Raw genomic sequence first — 23293 nt, forward strand, 5'->3', positions numbered from 1 at the left:
CGGTATTCATATGGTTGTCTTTTGTTTATCTGTTACTTGAAATGCTTGATTAAAAAAAAAGGCTGCAGGGCAAAGTACAGTGTATTATTTCTATGTCGACCAAAGACGCAAATTTCAAACCTCTTCAAACTATAATTTCACGAGTGTTTGGAAACTGAAAGTGCTCATTAAGGTATAACCGGATTGTGAAATTGGAAATAAATGCATCGTATTCTTTCAAGTTCGCAGCCAATAATTCTGACAACATTACGAAGATATGAAATCGATTTTATTTTATATTGACCCCTCGTTATCTGAACTGTTGTCTCATGTATTCTTGGTGTTTTTCCTAAGCCCACTCTTCTAACTTATGTTATTATTTTAAATCATTGCGTTTGTTATTCTGTATCCTTGTGGCTCTGAATTTGTGATGAATACAGTGTTTTTCACTGAAAGCGGAAAAAATCATACCAAACCAAAAACCAAAAACAAAGACTTGAAAATCCCGAACGCGACGAACATCATTCCCGCCAGTAAAACATTATGAAAACATGGTTCTACGACATGCTGTCTGTGCAGAGCAGACATTTTTTTTTCAAAATTTACAGTTATGATGCGTTGTTATGATGCGTTGTTTTTGCAACATTTTTAATTTGACTTAATCGCTGGAAGACTATGTTGTTGTCTGTATGTGACACAATATCCGAGAAGAGACAATGCAAACATTACTTTACACTTATAGGGAAGATCGTGTTTGTCTATGTTGTTTTTTTTTAGCTGATAGGACGAATTATTAATTCTCTTGGTGAGCACACGTTTATTTACTTGTTGAAAGTTTTTTTTTTTTTACGTATTTGTATATTACTATATCATCGCACGTAGGTCTGGTATAGTGTTGTTCGGTGTCTGGCAGAATATCATGAGGAGTTATTTGTAGTCTGTTTTTTGCATCAACCATATTGACTCAAACAAGCGTGTAACAACAATCTTATCACAGGCACGGAATCCGATGTACACACACACACACACACGCAAACACACACCAACACACAAACGCACACGCACACACACACACACACACATACACACCCACACCCACACACTTATGTACAAGCTGTTGAGTAGGCATTTATTACATCAGGAGAGAGTAGTTCAGTTTAAGTTGACGCTGCTTGAATTCCAATAAAGATCATATTATACCAACAGAGTCACGCTAGCCTGACGAAAAGAAAAATAATGATATATCTCTGACGAGCTAAATTACATCAAACGATATTCCCAGGCAGCGAATTATATTCGATAAGGAGCCCCCACTCTGTGCGCTCACTCAACCTGCTAAAGCAGTTATGTTTGTTCAAGATCGAGTTAACTGTTCAGTCATATTTATTGTGACATCTATAAGGTGTAGGCCTACAATACAGTGCAGTTTTTTCTCCCTGTGATGGAACATACTCATTTATTGGTCATTGAACTGAGTTGGCTTTGTTTTTCTATGTTTGTTTACATATTCACTTCCTTGCTTGTCCATGCATCATGTTACGGCTTTTCATTCATCTTGATTATGTTATTTGAAGGTACAATCATGACAATGGGTTTCCTTGATACATTATAATGTTCGCGACTACATATTATCAATTTGACTGGAGTAACATTGTTACTCTCGAATCTAAAACTAGTTATGTAGAGGCAACCTTGTGGGCTCTTCTCATGCCTTCCTTCAATCATCTTCCTTCCTCAAATCACAAAGAGAATGACAGTTATTCTTATTTCAGAGAAACTACCTAAAATCATATTGATAATCTTCATCAGCCATCATCTAAGTATTTTTAGAAATTGTGTCGACGTCACAATATATTCCATACTCTTGCCGCCTAATAATTCGGACGGGAAGGACACTTTTGCAGCGGTACAAGACATTCCACGCTTTTTTTTAGTTTTCGGCGTTTGTTCTTATGAACGTGAAGATACGGGGCGAATTAGACATAAGGATGAAAAAAGAAAGCAACAACCCTGGATATATTTTTGCTGTATTTAGCTCATAATGTGAACAGCAACCGGTCATTCACCTCGCAGCTTCGTTCGGGTTTTGTTTCTCTCTCATGTTTTCGTTTCCCACCACATTTTGACTGATTTAGGTATAGCGCTCAAGAATGTTAGATAGATTAGTAGTTCGTGGTTTGGATTCCCCGTTTTGTTCATTGCACTAATGAACTCAGAAAATGATCAAATCTTCTTTTTTTGGCAATGTCCTCGGTGAAATTGCCTTTTTTTTTGTTATACGACTGTTTTCTTGGCTTGATAAATGTAAGATAAGTAATGAATTTGTGTGTGTGTGTGTGTGTGTGTGTGTGTGTTGTTGTTGTTGTTGTTGTTTTAATAATGGCTACGCGAAGATACAAAAATATCTTTTTCCCAATGTGCATATAGTTGCTACTTCTTTTTCCCAAACTTTACAACGGGATTCTTTCACCATTTTCTTGTCGTTATTTGTTTAGCCTCTCTTTAATACTCTGGCACATTTTAGTAATGCATGTTCTGTTTGTCTATAAAAGAACTCTTCATATTTAATCAGTCTTTAGGGCTTGCTAAATAATCAAGGAAATTACGAGTGGCAGGCTTGTCGAAGAGTGAGCAAATCTTGTAAGTAAACTAAAAAAAAACTTTTTTTGTGGTTTTCATGATATTATGGTCTTCAGCGATTAACACAGTGTTGACACTATCACATTTATCTTTCAGATTGTCGTTAAACTAAGGGAGAAATGAAAGATTTAACTGGTTCGTCTCCTAACCGGACTTTAGAGAAAATCTGATAAAAGAAAAGCTCAACACTTGAAGTCTTATTTTGAAAGTTAAGACCTAATAATGTAAGTATTTAAAACGAAACAGATGTATCATGACGTTATCATATAGATACATTTCGTTAAACGGGAGAAACAAAGAGCTAGATTTAGTCTATGATACTAGGTAAGTTCATATGGAAAATATGGCCAAGGTCACAAGCTAAAATTGAAAATTTGGATTTTGGTATCCAAACTAAAAGGAAGCTAAAATATTAAAAAAAGATTATTCTTCGATTTTTAACCTTAGATTCATGTCAAAAGTACGAGAGACAGACAGAAAGGATAAATTAACATAACGCCTTATTTCATGGTGTATAGCAAAGCTGTTTTGAGAGAATGGTCAAGTATTTGATAGCACTGGTGTCCGAACGTGTAGTGGAACAACCGCTTGTAGTTATAAAACAAATGTAGCGATACCATTCTTCAGGTCTGCTCTCCTCTCTCTCTCTCTCTCTCCCTCTCTTTTTCTCTCTTTCTTTCTTTTCTCCTTTCTTCCTTTCGTTATTTCCTGTCTTTCTCTAAATATGTATTTAGTTTACATTCTCCTGCCACTCGAAAGGGGAGCCGATTTGTTACGCGCTCTTCTGTGAGTAGAAAAGTGAGTGGAACGCGAGACAAACCGTCTGCTAAGCGACGCGCCCAGTGGTACGTTTTCAGGATTCAACGTCGTGCGCCCTGCAAGAGATCTCGTTTCCAAGCCGGCAGTGTAATGTTGCACAGCAACGGTCTGGTCTTCTTCATCCTCCTCCTCCTCCTCCTCCTCTTCCTCTTCCTCCTCCTCTGTTCCCCTCATCCTTGATGAATGATGTGGTGCCTCGATGCAGACGGGTAGGTTAACGGGGCTAAGTGAGAACGAGCCGGCGAAAAATCTCCTGCTTTGATTGGAAATCAGTCAACGCGACGACAGCGCGGAGGCCCGCTGTACAGTCACGTGACCCGTAGAGCGCAGTGTCGTATGGCGCTCCTCTCTCCGGTCGTCTCGTCCACATGTGGACAAATTCGTGTCGGGCTACCGACACGAATACCACTCGATCACGGAACACCTGTTTCGCCAAGGGTAAAAAAAAAAAAAAAAAAACAACGCAACGAATGGCGATCTGTTATGGAGGGACATAAACGACGTTCAAAATATGCCATTCGTCAGGCCTTCCGTTGTTTGTTGCGATTCAACTGGGTGCTCACGTCTTCAGTAGATATGAAATTCGTTCTGTGTAATATACAAGCTAAATGTATTTTTGCTGAATGTGGCTTTTATTATCAACAACCGTATGGCTTATGCCTATGTCATCTGTAAGTGTGATAATCCTGTCTAGAAAAGCCTCCGTCATTTGGACGTTTCTTTGCATTGTTTGTTGTATCATTACGCGGCTTAATTGTCCCCGTTCATGTTTCATTTGTTTGTTTTTGCCGTAATGATATAAAGAGTTTGATCGTGATCGTGAACGGGTGAAGTGGCATTTTTTAACATTCGAATGTAAGTCCATAATCAGACAGAACAAAAATACAAACTTTTGATACCTCACTTGTCACATGATCTATATATTTGTACATGTTCATGTATACACATATTAAGTCAAACCTGCCTGAACGGCCACCTGTCTATATAGCGGCCACTTGCCGTATCCCCACGAGAGAAAAGCCATGTTAAAGACCCTGATGTGTATGGCGGCAACCTGTCTAATGCGACCAGCAGTTTTTTTTTTTTCCCCTCGGTGGATTTTAACCTGTTTATCGCGGCCCTAGACCCATACGGAGTCGGAGCCGAGCCGATAATTCAGTGTGGTTGGTGTTGTTGTTTTTCTTTTTCTGCATTGCAGCCGTGCCGACCATACATGGCCAACAGTTCGTTGATTGCCACCACTGTTTTCACTCACTGTTGAGTCAGAGTAATAAACTCGTGAAAAGCCTGCTTGCTGTATGCATGCTACTGTGCAACAAGTCGATAAAAACAGGCATTGTTCAATACATGAAACACGTGCATACACACTCACATACGTGTACATGTAAGAAGTTACAAATGTGTACAGCGATTATACATTAGGCAATACACAGAAAAAATTACATAAGCTATCGGATAATCTGTCTATAACGACCACCTGGCAATGAGGGCAACTCTTTTCATTTCCCTTTGCTGGTCGCTATAGATCGGTTTGATTTTATGTAGGTATGTATGCATATATATATATATATATATATATATATATATATATATGAAGAGTTTGTTTGCAAAAACCGATAAGTCCATTTTTGAAGATTTTGAAGTACGGTCTCTGTCATTAAGTGCAAAATAATACCTTTTAAATGATATATTGGTCACTACATATAAAGGCACACTTTTGAAGTTATGGCCAAAAAAAGTACATTTTTTTCTTTTTATTCTCTTTATTTTTCATGACCTTTAATCGCAAATATCTCCATTTGGCAAATATGGACTTTTTGCAAACAAACTCTTCATATATATATATATATATATATATATAATGTATGTATATGGGCCCTATATGTATGTGTGCGTGTGTGTGTTTAAATGAATAGGCCTATAGTACGTATATTAATTTATCATTTCTGTGACTAAGGTGGCATCCTCGTACGTTATAAATCTAGCTCAATCCTACCGACTGAACGATTGATCTCGGGCGATTTTCGTGACAGCAATTGAAAACGGCGTTTATACTTCAGAAGATATAACGAGTAGCATTAAAACAAAACATACACAAAACCACACACACACGCGCGCGCGCACACTCTCACAAATACACATTCTCATCATACGTAGCTATGAATTACTACTTGCACGGAGACACCCTATGGCGAAAAGGCACATTAGCTATGTTATGTTTGCAAAAACCAACAGAGTCTTTCTTGTCCTACTAGGCGAACAAGTAAAAAAAAAAAAAAGCATGTTTCCCCACTGTAATACAAACTTAAACCTCGTCAAAAAGAAATAGCTATTAGTAGCTGTTATGGTTGTTGTTCTTATTCTATACATCAATGAATGTATCTCTGCTGGAGAGCCCCCCCCCCCCCCCTCCACACACACGATATTCTCGGTAATTATCTGTCGAGCCGGTAGCAAGACGTTGGCGGTGGAAAAGAGAGAGAAACAAAATGTGTGCTCGACGAGACTTGAGATACATCCCTTATAGAGATGATCAAGAAAAAAAAATGTAGCAGTGGGCTGGAGGGCGACACTTGTTAAAATGCTCTCGACGCGGAGTATACGTTTTCCATTCAGCAGAAAAGACGCAAACACTTACTCTACTGGTGACAGGAGAGGTCACTGGAGGCAAGAGAAAGTATTCCAGGCCAAACCACTCTATTCCAGTCACCGTCCTGAAAACTATCATGTCTTTGCCTGTCCCTGTATACCCCTATGCCTTGTACCCCCACCCTCGGGGGAAAAAGTTCTAAGTGTTATTCTCTGGCGCACGGCGCAACACGTCAGCCTGGGAGGGGGGGGGGGGGTGGCGGGAGGATGGGAGATGCCTGCTCCCTGGTTACATTTCTAATCGACCAATCGCCTACCCCCCCCCCCCTCTCTCTCTCTCTTCTGCCCCTTCATCTCTCCTTACAAGAGAGCTAGATTAGTATCTGCCTGTCCGCTCGCTGCGATGTTTCATTTTTCGCAGCTCCGACGGCCGTACCCAATGGTCCGTTTAATGAAATTTGCCACCTTCGGACCGTCCCTCACAGGGTAATATTACTGCTCATCACAAGAAGAAAGCATGGGGGAAGACTGAGAGGAAGAGGAGTAAGGAGACATATATAGAGAGACACAAAGGGAACCGTAGAAAAATAGAAAAACGAGAGAGAAAAGGGCAACTGAAAATTGAACAGGAGAGAGAACGGAAAAGGTTGCATAGAATATTGAAAAAAACAGGAGAAATATGATATTTTACTAGGAAAAAAAACTGAGAGACATTGAGGGATACAGGTTTGATGATAGAGAAATAAGGAGAAAGGAGAATAGAGAGAGTGATGGAGATAAGAACTTGGTTAAACTTTCAAGTAGAAGTAGAAGTTTGTGAAACAAAATCAATAACTCGTTATAGATTAAAAATAAGTAAATTGTTGCATTTTCTCTTTCATGACATGTTTCACGATGGAGGGGCAGTCGGAATAAACTTACGTAGTGATGTTTGATGAGATGACAGCCCTTTTCTCGCGACAAATCGACCAAAAAGAAAAAGAAACAACAACTAAAACGACCAAAAATACGTAAATCAGGATAGATCGTAAGGGCGGATAGACCGGTAATGAAATAACATGAGACATTCCACGATATTATACCATAAATCGCTTTGTGTACAACACCCTACAGTATACCAGTATACTCTGGGGTTTACACTCATATACCTCCAAGGAACAATTTCGCAAACTCAGCGCCACCGATAATTTGAGCCGACGTTGAGGGCAATGTCTTAATTTAAGGTCAATATTTTCTATGCCATTCATCTGCCCATAGTATCTCAATGAAATTGACTGTGCTTCCTGTTTTTTTTTAAAGAGGAGCTTTGTATATTTGCAAGCGGTTAGTCATATATTATCAGTCTATCCAAACTCGGCAACAACCCCTCTTCCATCAAGTACATTGTTAAAATATCCAGCCGGGTAGTGCCGAGGGGAAGTAAACATCACTATTTGTCTTGTTATCGTGAATCGCATTAACACCTCCTGAAAACAAAAAACAACAACTTGAAAATGTACATAGGAAGTCCCGGCCAGCAGCATCCTCCTTCCAAACAGAGGCTGGTTTGGTAAATAGTAGATTTAAAGAAAAAAAAACCACAAGACAACAACAAGACAATACAAAAACAAAGTTCCGAATAACATATTGCACAATTTTTGGCACAAGATGGCGGATGACACGGTTTCCGGCACTCTGAATCGTGTTGCCCTTGCGGAGACATAAACATCCATCCAAACCATTTGCTGATGGAAATGATGACACGGTTATGAACACTTGGGATTTGGCGATGCGATGCGATGCTTGTGTTGATGATACTACTGTTGTTATTGCTTCCTGCTGTCTCATCCTCACGCATTGCATTTCAGTGCTAGATTGTCAAGATTGTGTCCCCCTGCCTGCAAAGGAGAATATTCTTTGGTCAATGTTTCTCTCTTTTACTTTCTTTCTTTTTCGTTGTTGTTGTTGTTATTGTTGTTGTTGTTGTTGTTGTTGTTGTTGTTGTTGTTGTTGTTGTTGTTGTTGTTGTTGTTTTTCTTTCCGTCTGTTGGCGAATTTCCCCCAAATGGGCTCGTTTGTTTGTTTTCTCGGAACAATCAAAACGGGTCCAATGAACAAATAGTTACTTATTGTAGTTTCTGGCCGTGGTTTTCAGGGTTGTTTTGAAAGGATGCTCATGTATCAAGACCATGTAGGGGCAGTTTTGTTCCGCATACGAGGCATCAAGGACAAACTTTTGCATCAAGTCACCATTCACTACCCTATAAAGACGGGTAATTTTTGTCAGATCACAGGAAAAGACACAAAAATATTAACTTCATGAATCATGTCTGTGTATACGTTTGTTATTCCCTAAACAGAAATAATTCGACAATCGAAGGGGGGGGGGGGTGCCCCTGCTGACACCCCCTCCCCACACCTTCCATACGGCACTTGCATTGTCTGTTGCAGGTCATTGCTAATTAGTGTTCCGCATCTTGGAAACTTGGAACACGATGCGATTGCCCACTCGCGCACCTTGTCCTGGAAACACCACGGTTCACGTGTACTTGCATGCTGCATCATGCACATGTCTTTGAGAGCGGTTGAAATTTTATGGAGTATATTATTTCACTTTCGTTACTTTACCAACCATTGTAATGTATCCTTACCGTAAGTTGTTATTAATTGTTTTCGGTGTATAAATTTACATGCATCATTTTTGTCACTGAAGAAAGTGAGATACATATTTACATTATTATTTCATTGTGAAAAAAAAAACCGAAATAAATTTGAACTGAACTGAGTATGCGGCATATCATATTGAAAAGAAAAGTCTGGCGCTTTCCAGCATATTTCAGATGACTGGACATTTGATAGCGTTTCTGAAAACTTTGGCCTTTTTCTCTGAATCCATTTATCTTCTGTCATGTTGAGATATTGTCATACCACTCCTAAAAATGTGATTTCAGTTACTACACTGACAGCATTTATCAGATATACCAGATACACCAATGAGTACTATCACAGTCATAAGTGCACTTATCCTGTCCCTGCCTGATGCAATGTTGTAGTCACAGTTAGGGCCTACTTCATCTGTGTATTCACTTTCAACCAAGACCGTAAGTATCTCTCTTATCGATGTCGGTCATAACCAACATTACCAGTATTTCCCAAATCATTACGATTTCGTAATCTTTGTCTTTCCGGTAATGCCCCAGTCACATAAACATCCCGGATCACCCCGGACCACCCCGGATCTGATCCGTGGAGAGATCCGTGTTGACGCCGGGAAGCCAACACGGCAACTTTTGGAGGTCAAAAACATCCGGCGTCATCCGGGGATTGCCGTGTTGGCAGAGCAATCCAGGGTGGTCCGTGTGGCTGCCGTGTAGCTGCCGTGTTGACCCGTGTAGTTGCCGTGTTGATCCGTGTAGATGCCGTGTTTGTCCGTGTAGACGCCGCGCTCTTCCGGTCTTATCCTTGTACCTGCCGTGTTGATACTGTGTGTACAGTCATACCAAAATCCCGGATCTTCCCGGATCTCCCCGGACGTCCCCGGATTTCCCCGGATCACCGTGTAGATCCTCGAGCATCCGTGTTTATATGTGACTGGGGCATTAACTTGCATAGGAGCCGGAGCAAAATTCAATCCGATGAAAAGAACCTGATGGTCATCTTCAGTCAACGGACGTTGACTTAGATTAACAACAGTCTTACTGAGCTGTCATTTCCAATACAGTGTAATGATTATTATTATCATGAGCACTGATCAATGCACCCTCAAATGTTTTACAAAGATTTTTGTTTTGCATGTATAGTATAAACTGCACTTCTTTATTGCTCCTTTGTCATTTGGTTATGCTTTGTTTAAATTTGTCACACCGATGTAATTCATCTTGATTTGATTTGAGCAAAAATAATTACAAAAGAACGAACGAACGAACTCTATCACCTCAACAACTATATCATCATCATGTTCATCATCATCATCATCATTATCATCATCATCATCACCTTCTTCTCCATTTTCTTTATATAATAATAATAATAATGATAATGATAATCATAATTATTATAACCATTATTATTACAACACTTACAGGAGTAAAGAGTGAATAAGTTTTAAAACAATTTTAGATAACACAAGCTTCAACAACACGTCATTATACAATCATATTAATAATCATAATTCATAATATCACCTTTGTATTTCTATAGATGAACACATAAGCAAAAATACGTTCTTATTCTCAAACTGTATATGGACAATAGAAATTCACAAGTGAAGCATAGCTTGTAAAATTTGTGAATTACTTATTGTTATTCTGCACCACCATTGTTGTGTAAATGAAGAAATTAAATGCAAAAACAGTTCTATCCATTTTGTATGGATTTGAAATATTTGGGATTAAAGCTGCTGAAAAACAAAGGAAATGATTAAGTCATATGTGATGATGATAATGATATCTTTCTAAACAGTCCTTGTTATTAATCGAGAGCAGTATTACCATTGAAAAAGTTCTCTTTTTCTCTATTAAATTATGACGTGACTCCACTTTGGAAAACAGTATTTATCTTTTCTTGTTTTCAAACTCTTCAAATGATGATGTCATTTCACAAAATTATTATGCAACTGCACATACATGTATTAGTCATCATCAAGTTGGGGAAAAGTATACGGAAACCCCACTGTGATATAAAACAGATTTCAAGGCAACTAAAAGCATAGAATGGTCTCCTGTACTGAAGGGAAAAAATTGCAATAAGGAAAATGCTCTCGCTTCTTCTCTCGATCCTCGTATCGTACGATTTTTTAATCAAGGTCCGCTATATCTGTCAGAATCTACGCCTACCTTGCCGGGGAGAAAGCGGGCCCGTGATTAACTGGGCCCCCTTGCAGATGAAGCAGTAGGAGAACGTTTAGACAGGTTTACCGGTGGTGGGGTGTTTCATAACTGTCTTAAAGTCACAGTGTGCTGGGGAGCAGCAGGGGGATGCGGCTAGGACCCTGCCTGCCTACATGCATGCGTTGAGTGGTATACTTTTCAAAATGTGTGGAATTATATTTTGAACTGCACCAGTTTAACTGGCGCATTCAAAACGCACTTTCGTTGATCTAAGCGTTGCCAATAAACTCTATAGGCCCGAATTCACGAAGGTGGTACAAATGAAACCATGGTTTAAACCATGGACAAAAACAATGGAGCGCCAAGTGTCGCACGGAATATTTCGTTACGAAATCAGTCATTTGGTCGATGAAATGATTATTTTGTAACGAAATGACAACATTTTGAATTAAATGAACATTTCGTCCACGAAATGATAATTTCAAACGAAACGGTCATGTTGTCGACGAAACGACCAATTTCGTAACGAAATATTCCGTGCTGACACTTGGCGCTCCATGGTTTTTGTCCATGGTTTAAACCATGGTTTCATTTGTACCACCTTCGTGAATTCGGGCCTATGTATTTTTTTAACCTTCCGATGGATAGTTATCATCATTCGTTTAAGTCAGATGTGTTTTGATGATCATACTTTTGATGTTTTTCGAAATTGCATATTAAAGTTGACAAGCGTAAAAAGGGGGTTATTGTGTTTTCACTTCAACATCCCTGGTTTTCCAGGGGTAAGCTTCATTATATACATATATACATATATATTTTCTGGCCAAAGTGCATATATACGAGCAATCTAAAGTGTTTTCAGAGATGAGTAAACCTGGGAGATGAACAACATCGGCAAACAAGGATAATTACTGGCGTCACCGCTGGCGGCTAAGAGACATCTTAAAGGAGACCTGCGGATGATTTTCAGACTTTTACAACAATTTGAACAACTACAGATTAGTTATACTGAGTACAGAGTTTCCGAATTTATAGTGATTGCGGTGAGGAACAAGAATGTTTTCAAAATGTATAACAAATTGCAATGAACAATAATGATGACATGGCAGCCTCACCATAAGAATGCATGAGTTGGGGCTCAAGGAAGCAGAACAAAAGAGGAAGATGTGCATAGATTTCACACGGGTGAACTTGTTAAGCAAGCAGTATTATTTTGGAGGTGTCGTGGCTGAGTGGATAAGAGCGCTCGTCTGTGAACGACATGAGCGTGGTATGGTTCGTGGGTTCGAGCCCATGCCAAGCCCGACACGTTTGCCCTTCAGCAAGGCACTTTATCCACATTGCTGCTCTCCACCCAGGAGTATAAATGGGTACCCGGTAGGATGAGAAAGCTTATGTTGGTTGATAAGCATGTGCGCGCCTGTAAAAATGGCTGCGACTGGCTGGAATGCTCCCCAGGGAGTGGAGAATGAGCACTGTTAGTGCTGGTTGATAATGTATCCAGTGACCGGGGTAATAATAGTCTGTAAAGTATTATAGTGGCATTACACTGCTACATTTCTGAAAATGTGAGGCTCCTCTGTCATCAACACTGTTCAGTGTAATTTTTTTAAGATTGTTCAGAATATTGGTTTCTCTGCTCAAAGACCACAATAAATTCCACAAATTTATATTTTATGGAGCTGTCGATTTATTTACTACATGATATGAAATTATGAAAATTGTCTGTAATGCCCCTTTAACAGCATCCTCGAGTCATCTTTTGTTGTTGTTGTTGTTGTTGTTTTTTCTCGTCACACCTGCGCCGTCATGGTCATCTAACTCTGCATACACAAGAGCGACACTTTCCTGTACAGAGTGTATCAAAGTAAGAGTCATTGCTTCTTTCCTAACAAGTGATGGCGCTATTAGTATCTCGACATTTAAAAATTAACTTCTTTTATTGTCCAATTTGAAAAGCATTTAATTTCATTTATTTTCATCTAATTTCATTTATTTACACAGAAAAAACTGTGAAGTGCATAATTTGCATTCATCGAAATATGATATAAACACGATAAATTGAGGGGAAAATGAATACTAATACATGCTATACACTGCCTAATGTTGAAAAAAAAAACCAAGGTAATAAAATTTACCGGCACAGACGGAGTGCAGAGTCTAGTCTCGCTCAAGGCAGGAGTTTTACACTAAACAATAAATAATGGACAATTTTCTTCTACCTCTATCTATTATTTATGTGTTTATTTTATTTAGTTAGTTTATCTATCTATTCATATATAAATATAAATATATATATATATATATATATATATATATATATATATATAAATGGAAATAAATTTGAATCTTGAGTCCTGAATAATTTTATACATAAGGATCACTTATTCCTATACATTTCTGAGATATTTGCATTGCATCATAAAACAGGTTCACAATTCGTCAGTGGCAGCTCCTGCTTTGAAAGCTATGATTTTTCAACCTGACGAGGTTAAATTCCCCTTTTCTAATGCAACTGAAATTGATGTCATCTTTACAAAACCTACGATGCACCAACGTGTATATAGGTACCCCGGGATGAAAATGACTTGCTATTAGATATTATGATATTCTTTTAATTAGCACATCCACCGATCAGTGACTGTTCTTCAGGTGCAGCGATGGAATTTCGCCCAAGAAGTCTCCCATCGAACGTATCCGGGTCTCCGTTACCATGGTGAGGATTTTTCTTGGAGGCGGAGCAAAGAGAGCGTCGCGACACTTTGATATTACATTAAGGGTGCCCTCTCTGAGCTGAGTTAGTCTGTGTTGGTCGGTAATTCGCTGGAATATCAACCGCAGATACAGGTTTCTTGTTTGTCCACGATACGTAACCTACTTCCCGAGCGGAAGAAGCGAGTAGAGTGGTATAACAAGTGAATGTAGGTCAGTTGAGTGTACGCCGCGCACTGCGTGTAAACACAGGATTATGTCTTGTTCATTTTGATTCGATTGGGATAAATTTGATTTTGCCCTCAACTTACGAGGAAGTGAAATTTCAAAGTAATTACCCGATGACCGTTTTCTGTCGAAGCAAGTAAGGTCACTCTCGTTTGGATTCATTTTTATTAATCCCATTCAATCTGACAATATTACAATACTGTCGTATGCAATAATAGGAAAGATACTAACAAACCTAGAGAAGCGTTGTCAAATGAATAAATAATTTCCGTCTGCTTGCAGGAGAATTAATACGTATGATCAATTTATTATTCTCATGAGTTTATGTTCGTGTGTGTTTGCTATTTAATGTGGCGTTACACTGTCCCGATATTGTCACAAGATGGTAATACGACTTATGTTTTTTTTTTTTTTTTTTCAATATTGTGCGATGTTGGCCCGGAAAAATAAATCAATTGCCGAAACACGCAAGATACCTACAGAAGGTCATACGATGGAAACCGAACCACACATGAAAGCTACGCTGCCCTACCTTGGCAAAAGGAAGCAAGTGACAAAAGTGACATTTCTCGTAAAAAAGCAAAGTGTGTCTGTCATTTACACAGACGTCAATGGACTATCGTGATGTCTTATCTAACATATCTCTTAGTAGGATGAATGTTTCTGCATTAAATTTGGCCTGTAAGAAGAGCTCATTATGTGAATTATGAAAACATCAATAACTCAGATTCGGGTGGTATGTCACTTGCTTCCTTTTGCCAAAGAAGGGCAGTACGTGAAGATATGAACTTATAACCAAGAAGTTTACCCTAATGGACACACTTGTACTAAAGAAACGAACCGCTGCACAAAGATTTTGCCACCATTCACTAAGTTGCTCATAAGGTCTGAGAAACTGCAATGGCGGCCATCTGATGGCATAAGATACCCTCACGAATTATCGGATGTTTTGATAAGATCAGAGCCGAATTTTTAACATTTCTTTTATCGTGTGTCCATCTTTGCTCAATTTCGGGTCATGTCACGTCTGCACTACTGCAGACGAAAACCGTGTCGAGATGATACATTGTATATTATGCACTTGAAAAGACTGAACACAAAACGCACACGAAAATGCGCATGTTCTGTGTTGTTGCTAGAGTAGGTGTGTGTCTGTACACGGTGTGTGTGAGTTTCGTTTGTGAAAAACGCTGTTTACCTTGCTCACTGTTATTCCCAAAGAAATGGTGCACTAATAAGTATACAATCTCTTTAGTTAAGATGTATTCCAATTGCAGCAGGCATATCATGCTAAGTAGGCCCTGATATGAAATTTTGCCTGACTTTTATCTGGCGTGGACACTATCATGGGACACGCACACACAGTGTGGCGTGAAGCAAAGCAGATCGGCGCTAAGATCCTCGCGTATCATTTTTACAAGAAATGTTATACAGAGCCAAGATGTAGTTGTCGCTTTCTGATAAACAGGGCTGAGGTTGGAACTCCCACCTTCTCGCACTTTGCCATTTCATGACACTGCCATATTTTTAAAATCTCTTTCGGGGACATTGAAGTCAGTTTCGCGTCATACTTGATTTCATCGCATGACGTACGCTGTATTTCTTTTTACCCCCTCTATAGTATTTGCTTTTTACGCCTTACTTTTTCTGTCCTGTTCTTGTAGTTTGGGTTTGTTTGTTCTACGTTGAGCGCGTGATTCAATTACACCGAGTCCCATTTTCCTGTTCTTCCTCTTCAACAAAGGCAACATTTAGCGAGCACGAGCTCTCTTTACATTTAAGAGCGCCTTCGCAGAGCTGAGAGGGATGAATGCGGACATTATGGGGTCTTTGTAATCACCTGAAACTTGACCTTCGTGCAAACTCATCCGATAATGGAGCACTTTCTCCCTCGCGGGCTCTTCGCGTAACCCTACCTGTCGTCTGCCCGAAACCCGCGCGCGGGAACCTGGCACGGGAATTAACCCTTTCGCGCCGAGACACCCGTCGAAGATTTCCTGTCGCCATGCATGGCTGCTCGCTCTCGTGGGGGAGAGAGAGAAATTCGGCTGCTTGAGAACCGCTTCAAGTTCAGACTGAGGCTTCAAATATCCAGAGGATTTACCAATGAAACGTTCAGCAGTGTGGACGCCTCTGCATCCAATGTGCATTATTTATGAGTGAAAATATTGAGTAACGAGCATGGGGGACTCACGTATGAAAGGGAACTTGGCATCTACTAGAGCTCATGTCAGAGCCCTTGGCCTGTATATTATGTTACAAAGCAATTATCATTGCAGTGAATGTAAATGAAAATGACGTGGATCTGTTTTCGTGGTGCTACATGAGTTCGGAAGTGAGATTCGCCTGAATGCCTAATGTGTCACTGTATCAATACTCTTTTAATTCTTGCAGATAAACTTACTGTATAGATATCTACGCATTGACAAATGCAATAAGACGATAGTCACACTCCAGTGAAATCTATGAATTTCAAGTCACTTAGGGTTGTTATTACATAAAGTGAATATCCCAATATCGGCTAACATGATGTTTCATTTGCCTGTGGAAAGAGGTTTGAATAATGCACGTTGCATCCTTCTTTTTTTCTGCACGAACTGTCTCACGTTTTTGCTCTCTTACTCTAACCAAAGAAACAGAATGTCATCCAAGAGATAACGTTCTTACAATCATTACATAATAACTATACATATACATACATCTTTGTTCGTTGGTAAAGTAGTAACGTTTGGTGTACAAGCAAATTACAAGCATTAAGCCAGAAGCATGACACTATGGGGCGCCGAGTGTCGCATGATCTATTTCGTAACGAAAAAAACCCTGCGACACTTGGCGCCCCATACAACATCGGCTGACATTCTGAGCTGCACGCACGACACCATTGCAGATGATAAATGCAGTCATCCGTGGCATTCTCACTGTCGTGACTGTGACTTCGTTCCCTCTCAGGTTTTCGCTGTTCCCTCTGCTGGCTGATGTTTCGGCTATCTGGGGGGAAAAATCGTCTTGACTGAAAATAATTTCTCGTTGTTAATTCATTTATTCATTTCAGTTTACTTTCATGTTTCTCAGTTGATTGATTAGACATTTTATGAAACACTTTTTTCTTTCTCTTTCTCTCTATCTGTCCTTCTTTCTTTTTCTCGCGTGCAGACAGCAACTTTGTACTGGGCAACGCGCAGGTGGATCGGGACTACCCGATTGTCTACTGTTCGGACGGGTTTTGTGAGCTGACCGGATTCGCTAGGGCAGAGGTGATGCAGAAAAGCTGCGCCTGCAAGTGAGTGAAGATCGAAATACACGCTTTGAACTAACAGGTCCCGGGGATCACTTTTGCTACAGATATTATCCTCTTATCTTCATAAAATCGGCAACTCTGAATTTCAATGCATATCACCAATCTGCATAATTTAGATGAAAATAGTTACATTCATTAAATCTGAACGAATGAAATCAGAAAGACATGTACAACAATGTGCCGATTATAGAAAGAAAAAAAGATCTTCAAATGATTTTTATGTGTTGCCATTTTAAGAATCAAATGTAAATCTAGTAATCAAAAGCTTTTTGAAAATTCTACAATGAAAATAAACATTTGAAAGAGTTTTGTTTTTCTTTTATTTCTTGTACTCTAACTCATACTTACAATGAATATCAGATATATTAAAATGATATGTATACAGTATTCAAACCACAGACATGCCAGTTTTGGGACCTGGTTGGTCAAGGGATCGAGGTGGCAACATGATTTAATGAACTGAATTAAAGCACATGAATGATTGATTAAATCGCATTTACCATACGTAGTTTTTGCTTGCTTGTTAGACGCAAGAATATCGAATAATTACCTAGCCCCAATGATCTAAATTTGGCCAATCGCGCATAAGATTTGTCCCGGCGACACACTTTATCCAGCATAAAACAATTACAGGATAACACATACACCACACTGGGTTGTTACTTGTAGATATCAAAACAAATGGCTGTTTTGACATGTACAAAGTTATAACAATGTCAGAGCAACACACGCACATGCACAATCTCAAAAAGATATAAGATATATTTCTCTTTCTCTCTCTTTCTTGTTTCATTTCTTCATATCCTTATCAGAGATATCCGTTCTGATTTCATATCGCCATTTTTGGCAATCTCCCTTTTAAGTTTTGCAACCAAACAAGCCGAGTGAGTATACAGTGAATGCATTATCCAAAAAAAAAAAAAAAAATCCCCGTACGGAAAACAACTTCCTGCCAAACTACTGCATGATTTCTGTCCCCCCTCAAGAGGATTCGTTTTGTTTGACCCGTACACCTAAATCTGGGCGAAAACACGAGGATAGGGTTTTTCTGCCTGGGTATATTTGTTTTGGTATCGATAGCTGTATTCTTTGATGCCACCAAACAAACAAACAAACTTTGCTTCGCAGTATGGATATCGATGCCGTATGTCCCGTTCACGTCGCCAGGAACTGCAATGACGATGTAGTACGTACATTTTCGTGTGTGTGTGTGTGTAACACTATTTCGAAATATAATTCAATAAACCACTCTAATGCAATTCGGGGCCAATTTTATATGGTAATAGATGAAGAGCATTCCAGTGGTTACTTCGACGTCACGTGACCCTAGGCAGGCATGTTAAGGTTTCATTGGGGCACCATATGGATTAATGGCTGATATTACAGCAAATAAGTTGAGTTCTGAGAAAAGAATCTTAGATACGTGACCTGTATGGCCAAGGGCTGCAATGCGCATGTTTACAAAGTATTAATTCCGAACGTAGACATTGAGACTACGAAAAAACACCCCCCCCCCCCCAAAAAAAAAAAAAAAAAAATGTATCGATATCTGAGAATACACACAAACAAAATATGAAGCAATATTGTGCATTTTCCACATCTGCCTGACTTGAAGTAGACCGTGGCTGTCTATGTGCATGCTTCGAGTTATGAGCATTCAAAGAAAGAAAAATAACAACAGATCTATGGTATTATAACTGTTTGTAGGCACAGCGATTTGATTTAACCGCTTTGTATTGGGCTCTTTGATCTGAGGACGTAAATACAGCGGTCTAAATAAAACAAGATGCTACTTCGAACAGGGTTTCTTTCTTCTGAAAATGAAGGAGAAAGTTTTTTTTTTTTTTGCATTAAATTCCTGCCATAAGTAAAAGGAAAAGTGTAACTGGTACATCGTTGGTTAAGGGCGGCGAAACATGTTTAATCTTAATCTGTGTGTGTGTGTATGTGTGTGCGCGCGCGCGTGTGCGTGTGTGTATGTGGGGGATGTCAAGGTTTGATGGAAAGTCAAAGGTACCACCCCCCCCCCCCCCCTTCGACGGCAAGAATCTCCCGGCGCAACCTATACCTCAGAGACACTGTTTTGGCTGTGTTTTTGTAGCATATTTGTATTTGCCCAGTTTTGGGGTTTTTTTAGGAGCCAAAAGTGTGTGTGTTACCTTCTCCTCACCCCCCCCCCCCCCCTCGTTATGAGGCCTCTAGGTTTAGCGATTTATGGGACAATCTTTATCTTTTATTTTGTACTTCATGTTCAGATTGATTCCTTTCGATTTAACGCCAAGAAGCCTATCATATTTCTGGAGCAATCACTTGAACCCCCCTCTCTCTCTTCACAAAATGAAAAATACAATGACAAAAGTCACACAAATTCCCACCCCCCCCCCCAAAAAAAAGGAGTGTACCATTTCGATCACGTCTAAGGCAGGAAGATAAGAACAGTATATCTGTATTACTATGATTGTGACAATACTGATTAAATGTGAGCAGAATGGGGAGGAGAAGAAATCCAACCACCAGGGGTCCGCTGGAAAATATTAGTGGTTCAGAGTCGAAAATAGAAACAAGGAAGAGATACAGGACATGCTTTGTCATGTTGTGTTCTTTTTTTATCCATTCATTTACCTCTACAAAGTGAGTTTGAAGGACACACATCAGAACTAACAAGACGCAAACTACTTTCACTTAGGAATATTTGCCGCTGTTATCAATATGGCCAATTTAAGCATTAAGCCATTGAAAGCGAGTTCTTGTCTCTGTTCAGTACGCTAACTGACAGAAATTTCCCTGATCCAAGTCCCAAGTTGCCTATTATTTCTCTCATTTGAAGTATTTGGCGTCTTATCAGCATGGCCAATTTAAGCGCTTAGGCAGTCTCCCGGCCCACAACCCCGTTGACATATGAGGCAGCGGCGAATGCGCGGATTCGCATATTGTGCTCGTTAAGAACCGACCCTAATTTGATCAGTGATCGGGCAAGACGTCGCAGTCTCGGAGAATGTCATCCCCGATATTTCGTGGACGTGAATGTTGCCTTGGAGCGGCCAGTATGGCGCGCCAGAGGGGAATCAAATATTTATGTTCGACACCAACTAAAAAACCATTTCATCAAGTAAAATTTCATTCAACAAAAATATATTCGACAAAATATATATTTGATAAAAGATATATTCAATGAAATATGTATTTGACAAAAATATATTCAAACAAAATATATATTTGACAAAAAAATATATAGGTTTGACCAAAATATATATTTGACAAAAATATATATATATTTCACCAAAATATATTTGACCAAAATTATATTTGACCAAAAATATATTTGACCAAAAATATATTCGACAAAATATATATTTCACCAAAAATATATTTGACACAAAATATGTTTGACCAAAAATATATTTGACCAAAAATATCTGACGAAAATATATTCGACAAAATATATTCATTTCAACAAAAATCTATTAGACCCAAAATATATTTGACAAAAAGTGTTTTACATACATGGCTTTCCATACTTTCGAGAAAAAAAAAATCATTCGATGAACGAAAAACCATTCCATGAAAATACATTTCATGAGCTGAAATACGTTTCATGACAAAATACGTTCGACAAAACGAGTGCGCAATATTCGCTGTGTACCAAGCTGGCCCATGCGACTTGTCTACATGCAGCGCAACACGTACGCGTACGCATGCATACACTGCACGTGTACCATGCATAGCACACTACAGCTAGCTATCGGCGCGGCGCAGCCGCTGGCCGCCGCGGTGGGATGCTCGATCGAGTGGTGGGTTTTGAGCGCGGCAGCTTTCGCGATTTCGATGTCGATCTAGCTCAAGACTTCACGCATGGGCCATGGGCTTCCACTTTTCTGAAAGTGGGAGTAGGAATGATCCCGCCATGGCGTTATGCAAAAGATTCAGCACAGCTTAATCTCCGCCATTGCCAGTTGGCGAGCGCGAGATCGGGATCAGGTCGTGGCCGTGGCAGAGCAACATCAGCGGTAACCGCATGCAGCAGTGACCCCAACACGTTACTGGTTACAGCGCCCCGCGCCGGGGTTACTCAGTACATCATCACAATACAAATACATATAGTACATGTACTAGTATTTCATCACATCATCACTATACAACCAGCTATATACCTCATCACTATACAACCAGATACATACTTCATCACTACAACCAGATACTTCATTTGATGAATCTTCAAGTCTGATTGGTTAAGAATTGGGGCATACAGTCAGCAATTACCTGTAGTTCCCACAATACCCAAACTGACCCATATTTAAACTGCCCTCTTGATTTGTAGCAGCACATTCATATGCACATGTAGGGTAAGCACTTGGCTTCAATAGTGAGAGAGGTGACCAATATCCAATACGATTGCAATGCACGTGAAATGGCAGCGCAGATGTGTGAATTGGCTATCCAAGAGCTATTGCCATCAACCTACTAAATTTTCATATACAATTTTCTTCATTATATAATACATGTATGTACAGATATGAACTGCTTTTCTTCAAGGCAGTTGTTGCTATCGGTGCCCCTGTAAGGTTCCTTGGGTCATAGCACAGAGCCGAGATCCCTCGTGGTAATGATATCAACAATTCCCCGAAGAGCAGTCCATATTGGCACTCTAGGAGCTTGTCATTAAAAACTTCATGTCTGAATAGATGGGAGAAGTGTTGTGTGGTGGTTAGTAGAGGTGCCATTGAACTACGGCAAACATATTCCATATGTATCAAAATGTCAATAAATGTTTGTAGAATATGTTGAAGGAATTGAACTACAGTCAACCTTGCCCATGTTGAATCTATTTGGACTGAAGAAATAGCTTCGATCAGAGAAAATTCAACTAATGAGGGATTAAAATTAATAGAATGTACCGGTATAAAGAGAAGAGGACTTGAAAAGGACCTTTGACTTGGGTGATTATTTGACTTATATGCGAGGCCAGCTTAAGCAAGGTTGACTGTATTTTCATTTGTGTTGGAACTTTTGCAGCAGTTATCAAAGAATGAATAAAACTGGATACAAATATAGAATCCATGTTATAAAACTTGCAAGGATGATACACTAATTTCATCACAATTATAGTCATGGATTGAAAAGGAACACATATATGCTATTATGTGCCAAGTTTTTTTTTTTTTTTTTTTTTGTATGTGAGGGGGTGTGTGTGTGTGTGTTTTCATTTGATTGCTCTTATGGTTTGTTCACTTATAGGTCTCCATACTTTCAACACTGTTATTATTCCTCGAGTACTAGTAGTATGTTGCACTGCATCTTGTATGAAAAAAACAAACAAACAAACACCAAAACCTCTAATTTTGCAGTCATTCACCTGGAGCATATACATTTGTACTGTACTCTTCTGAGCAGCAGTAAACTAATTTGCCCATTCACAATGAACTGGTTGTTTCCAGTCGCACAACTTACAATATATATAAAAAACTTACAGTTTGTGGGATGGCGTCATTCAGTTGTGTACACAGCTATATGATGTACGTAGTAACTATCTCACTTTTTCAGTCATAAATTTATCTTGTGTATCATTCATCCACTCACGCATTCAATCACTCCTTTCACTTTGTATGCCAAGTTAACAAGGAAAGATATTCGTGCCATACCAATCACAAGATGGAAATTTAATTGCAGTCATTAACAATTCTGGACATAAAAGAAATACAAAGTTTATGTAAATAACACTGTATATTCAAATTGGCTTGCCATTATTCAACAAGACAGCTCGCACTGCTGTTGTATGTATTCCACACAACCTACTAGAGCTCTGAACCACACTGCTTTCACAGTAGTTTGGGTACAGTCCCTTTGTTATCAGTCCATATTTTCCATTCACAACAGACCCAAGAGATGTCACCTGTAGGCCACACAGTTTTGGGGGATAAATTGTTTCCTGTCATGAATCGCCCACTTATGGCCAGAAGTAACAAGATTTCAGAGGCTGAACTTATTTCACAGATGAGCCAGCAGGTAGTATTTCTAACATTATGGCATTGTTATTTCATGTTACTGAGTAAGATCTGAATATTACTGAGTACATGTATTACCAGGTAAAATTTGTATGCTTACCGTTATGTTGTAAAAGTTGCATTGCAGATTACAATTTGCACTGAAATAACCCCCATATTTCACCTGCCCTAGTATACTCCGACTGGTTCTCAATTGGTTAAGAGGAAACTCTGTTAAG

General features: G+C 39.3%; 1 protein-coding gene across 1 annotated transcript in view; it reads left to right on the forward strand.

The window, feature by feature from the left end:
- Nucleotides 1–23293, forward strand: part of LOC140245413 (voltage-gated delayed rectifier potassium channel KCNH8-like) — a 202624-nt gene that overhangs the window by 137854 nt on the left and 41477 nt on the right. Inside the window, exon 2 of the mRNA XM_072324990.1 lies at nucleotides 16929–17055. Coding sequence (XP_072181091.1) covers nucleotides 16929–17055 — 127 coding nt within the window. The remainder of the gene's footprint in view (nucleotides 1–16928; nucleotides 17056–23293) is intronic.

The sequence above is a fragment of the Diadema setosum genome, chromosome 22, assembly GCF_964275005.1.
Source record: "Diadema setosum chromosome 22, eeDiaSeto1, whole genome shotgun sequence".
Classification (NCBI taxonomy): Eukaryota; Metazoa; Echinodermata; class Echinoidea; order Diadematoida; family Diadematidae; genus Diadema; species Diadema setosum.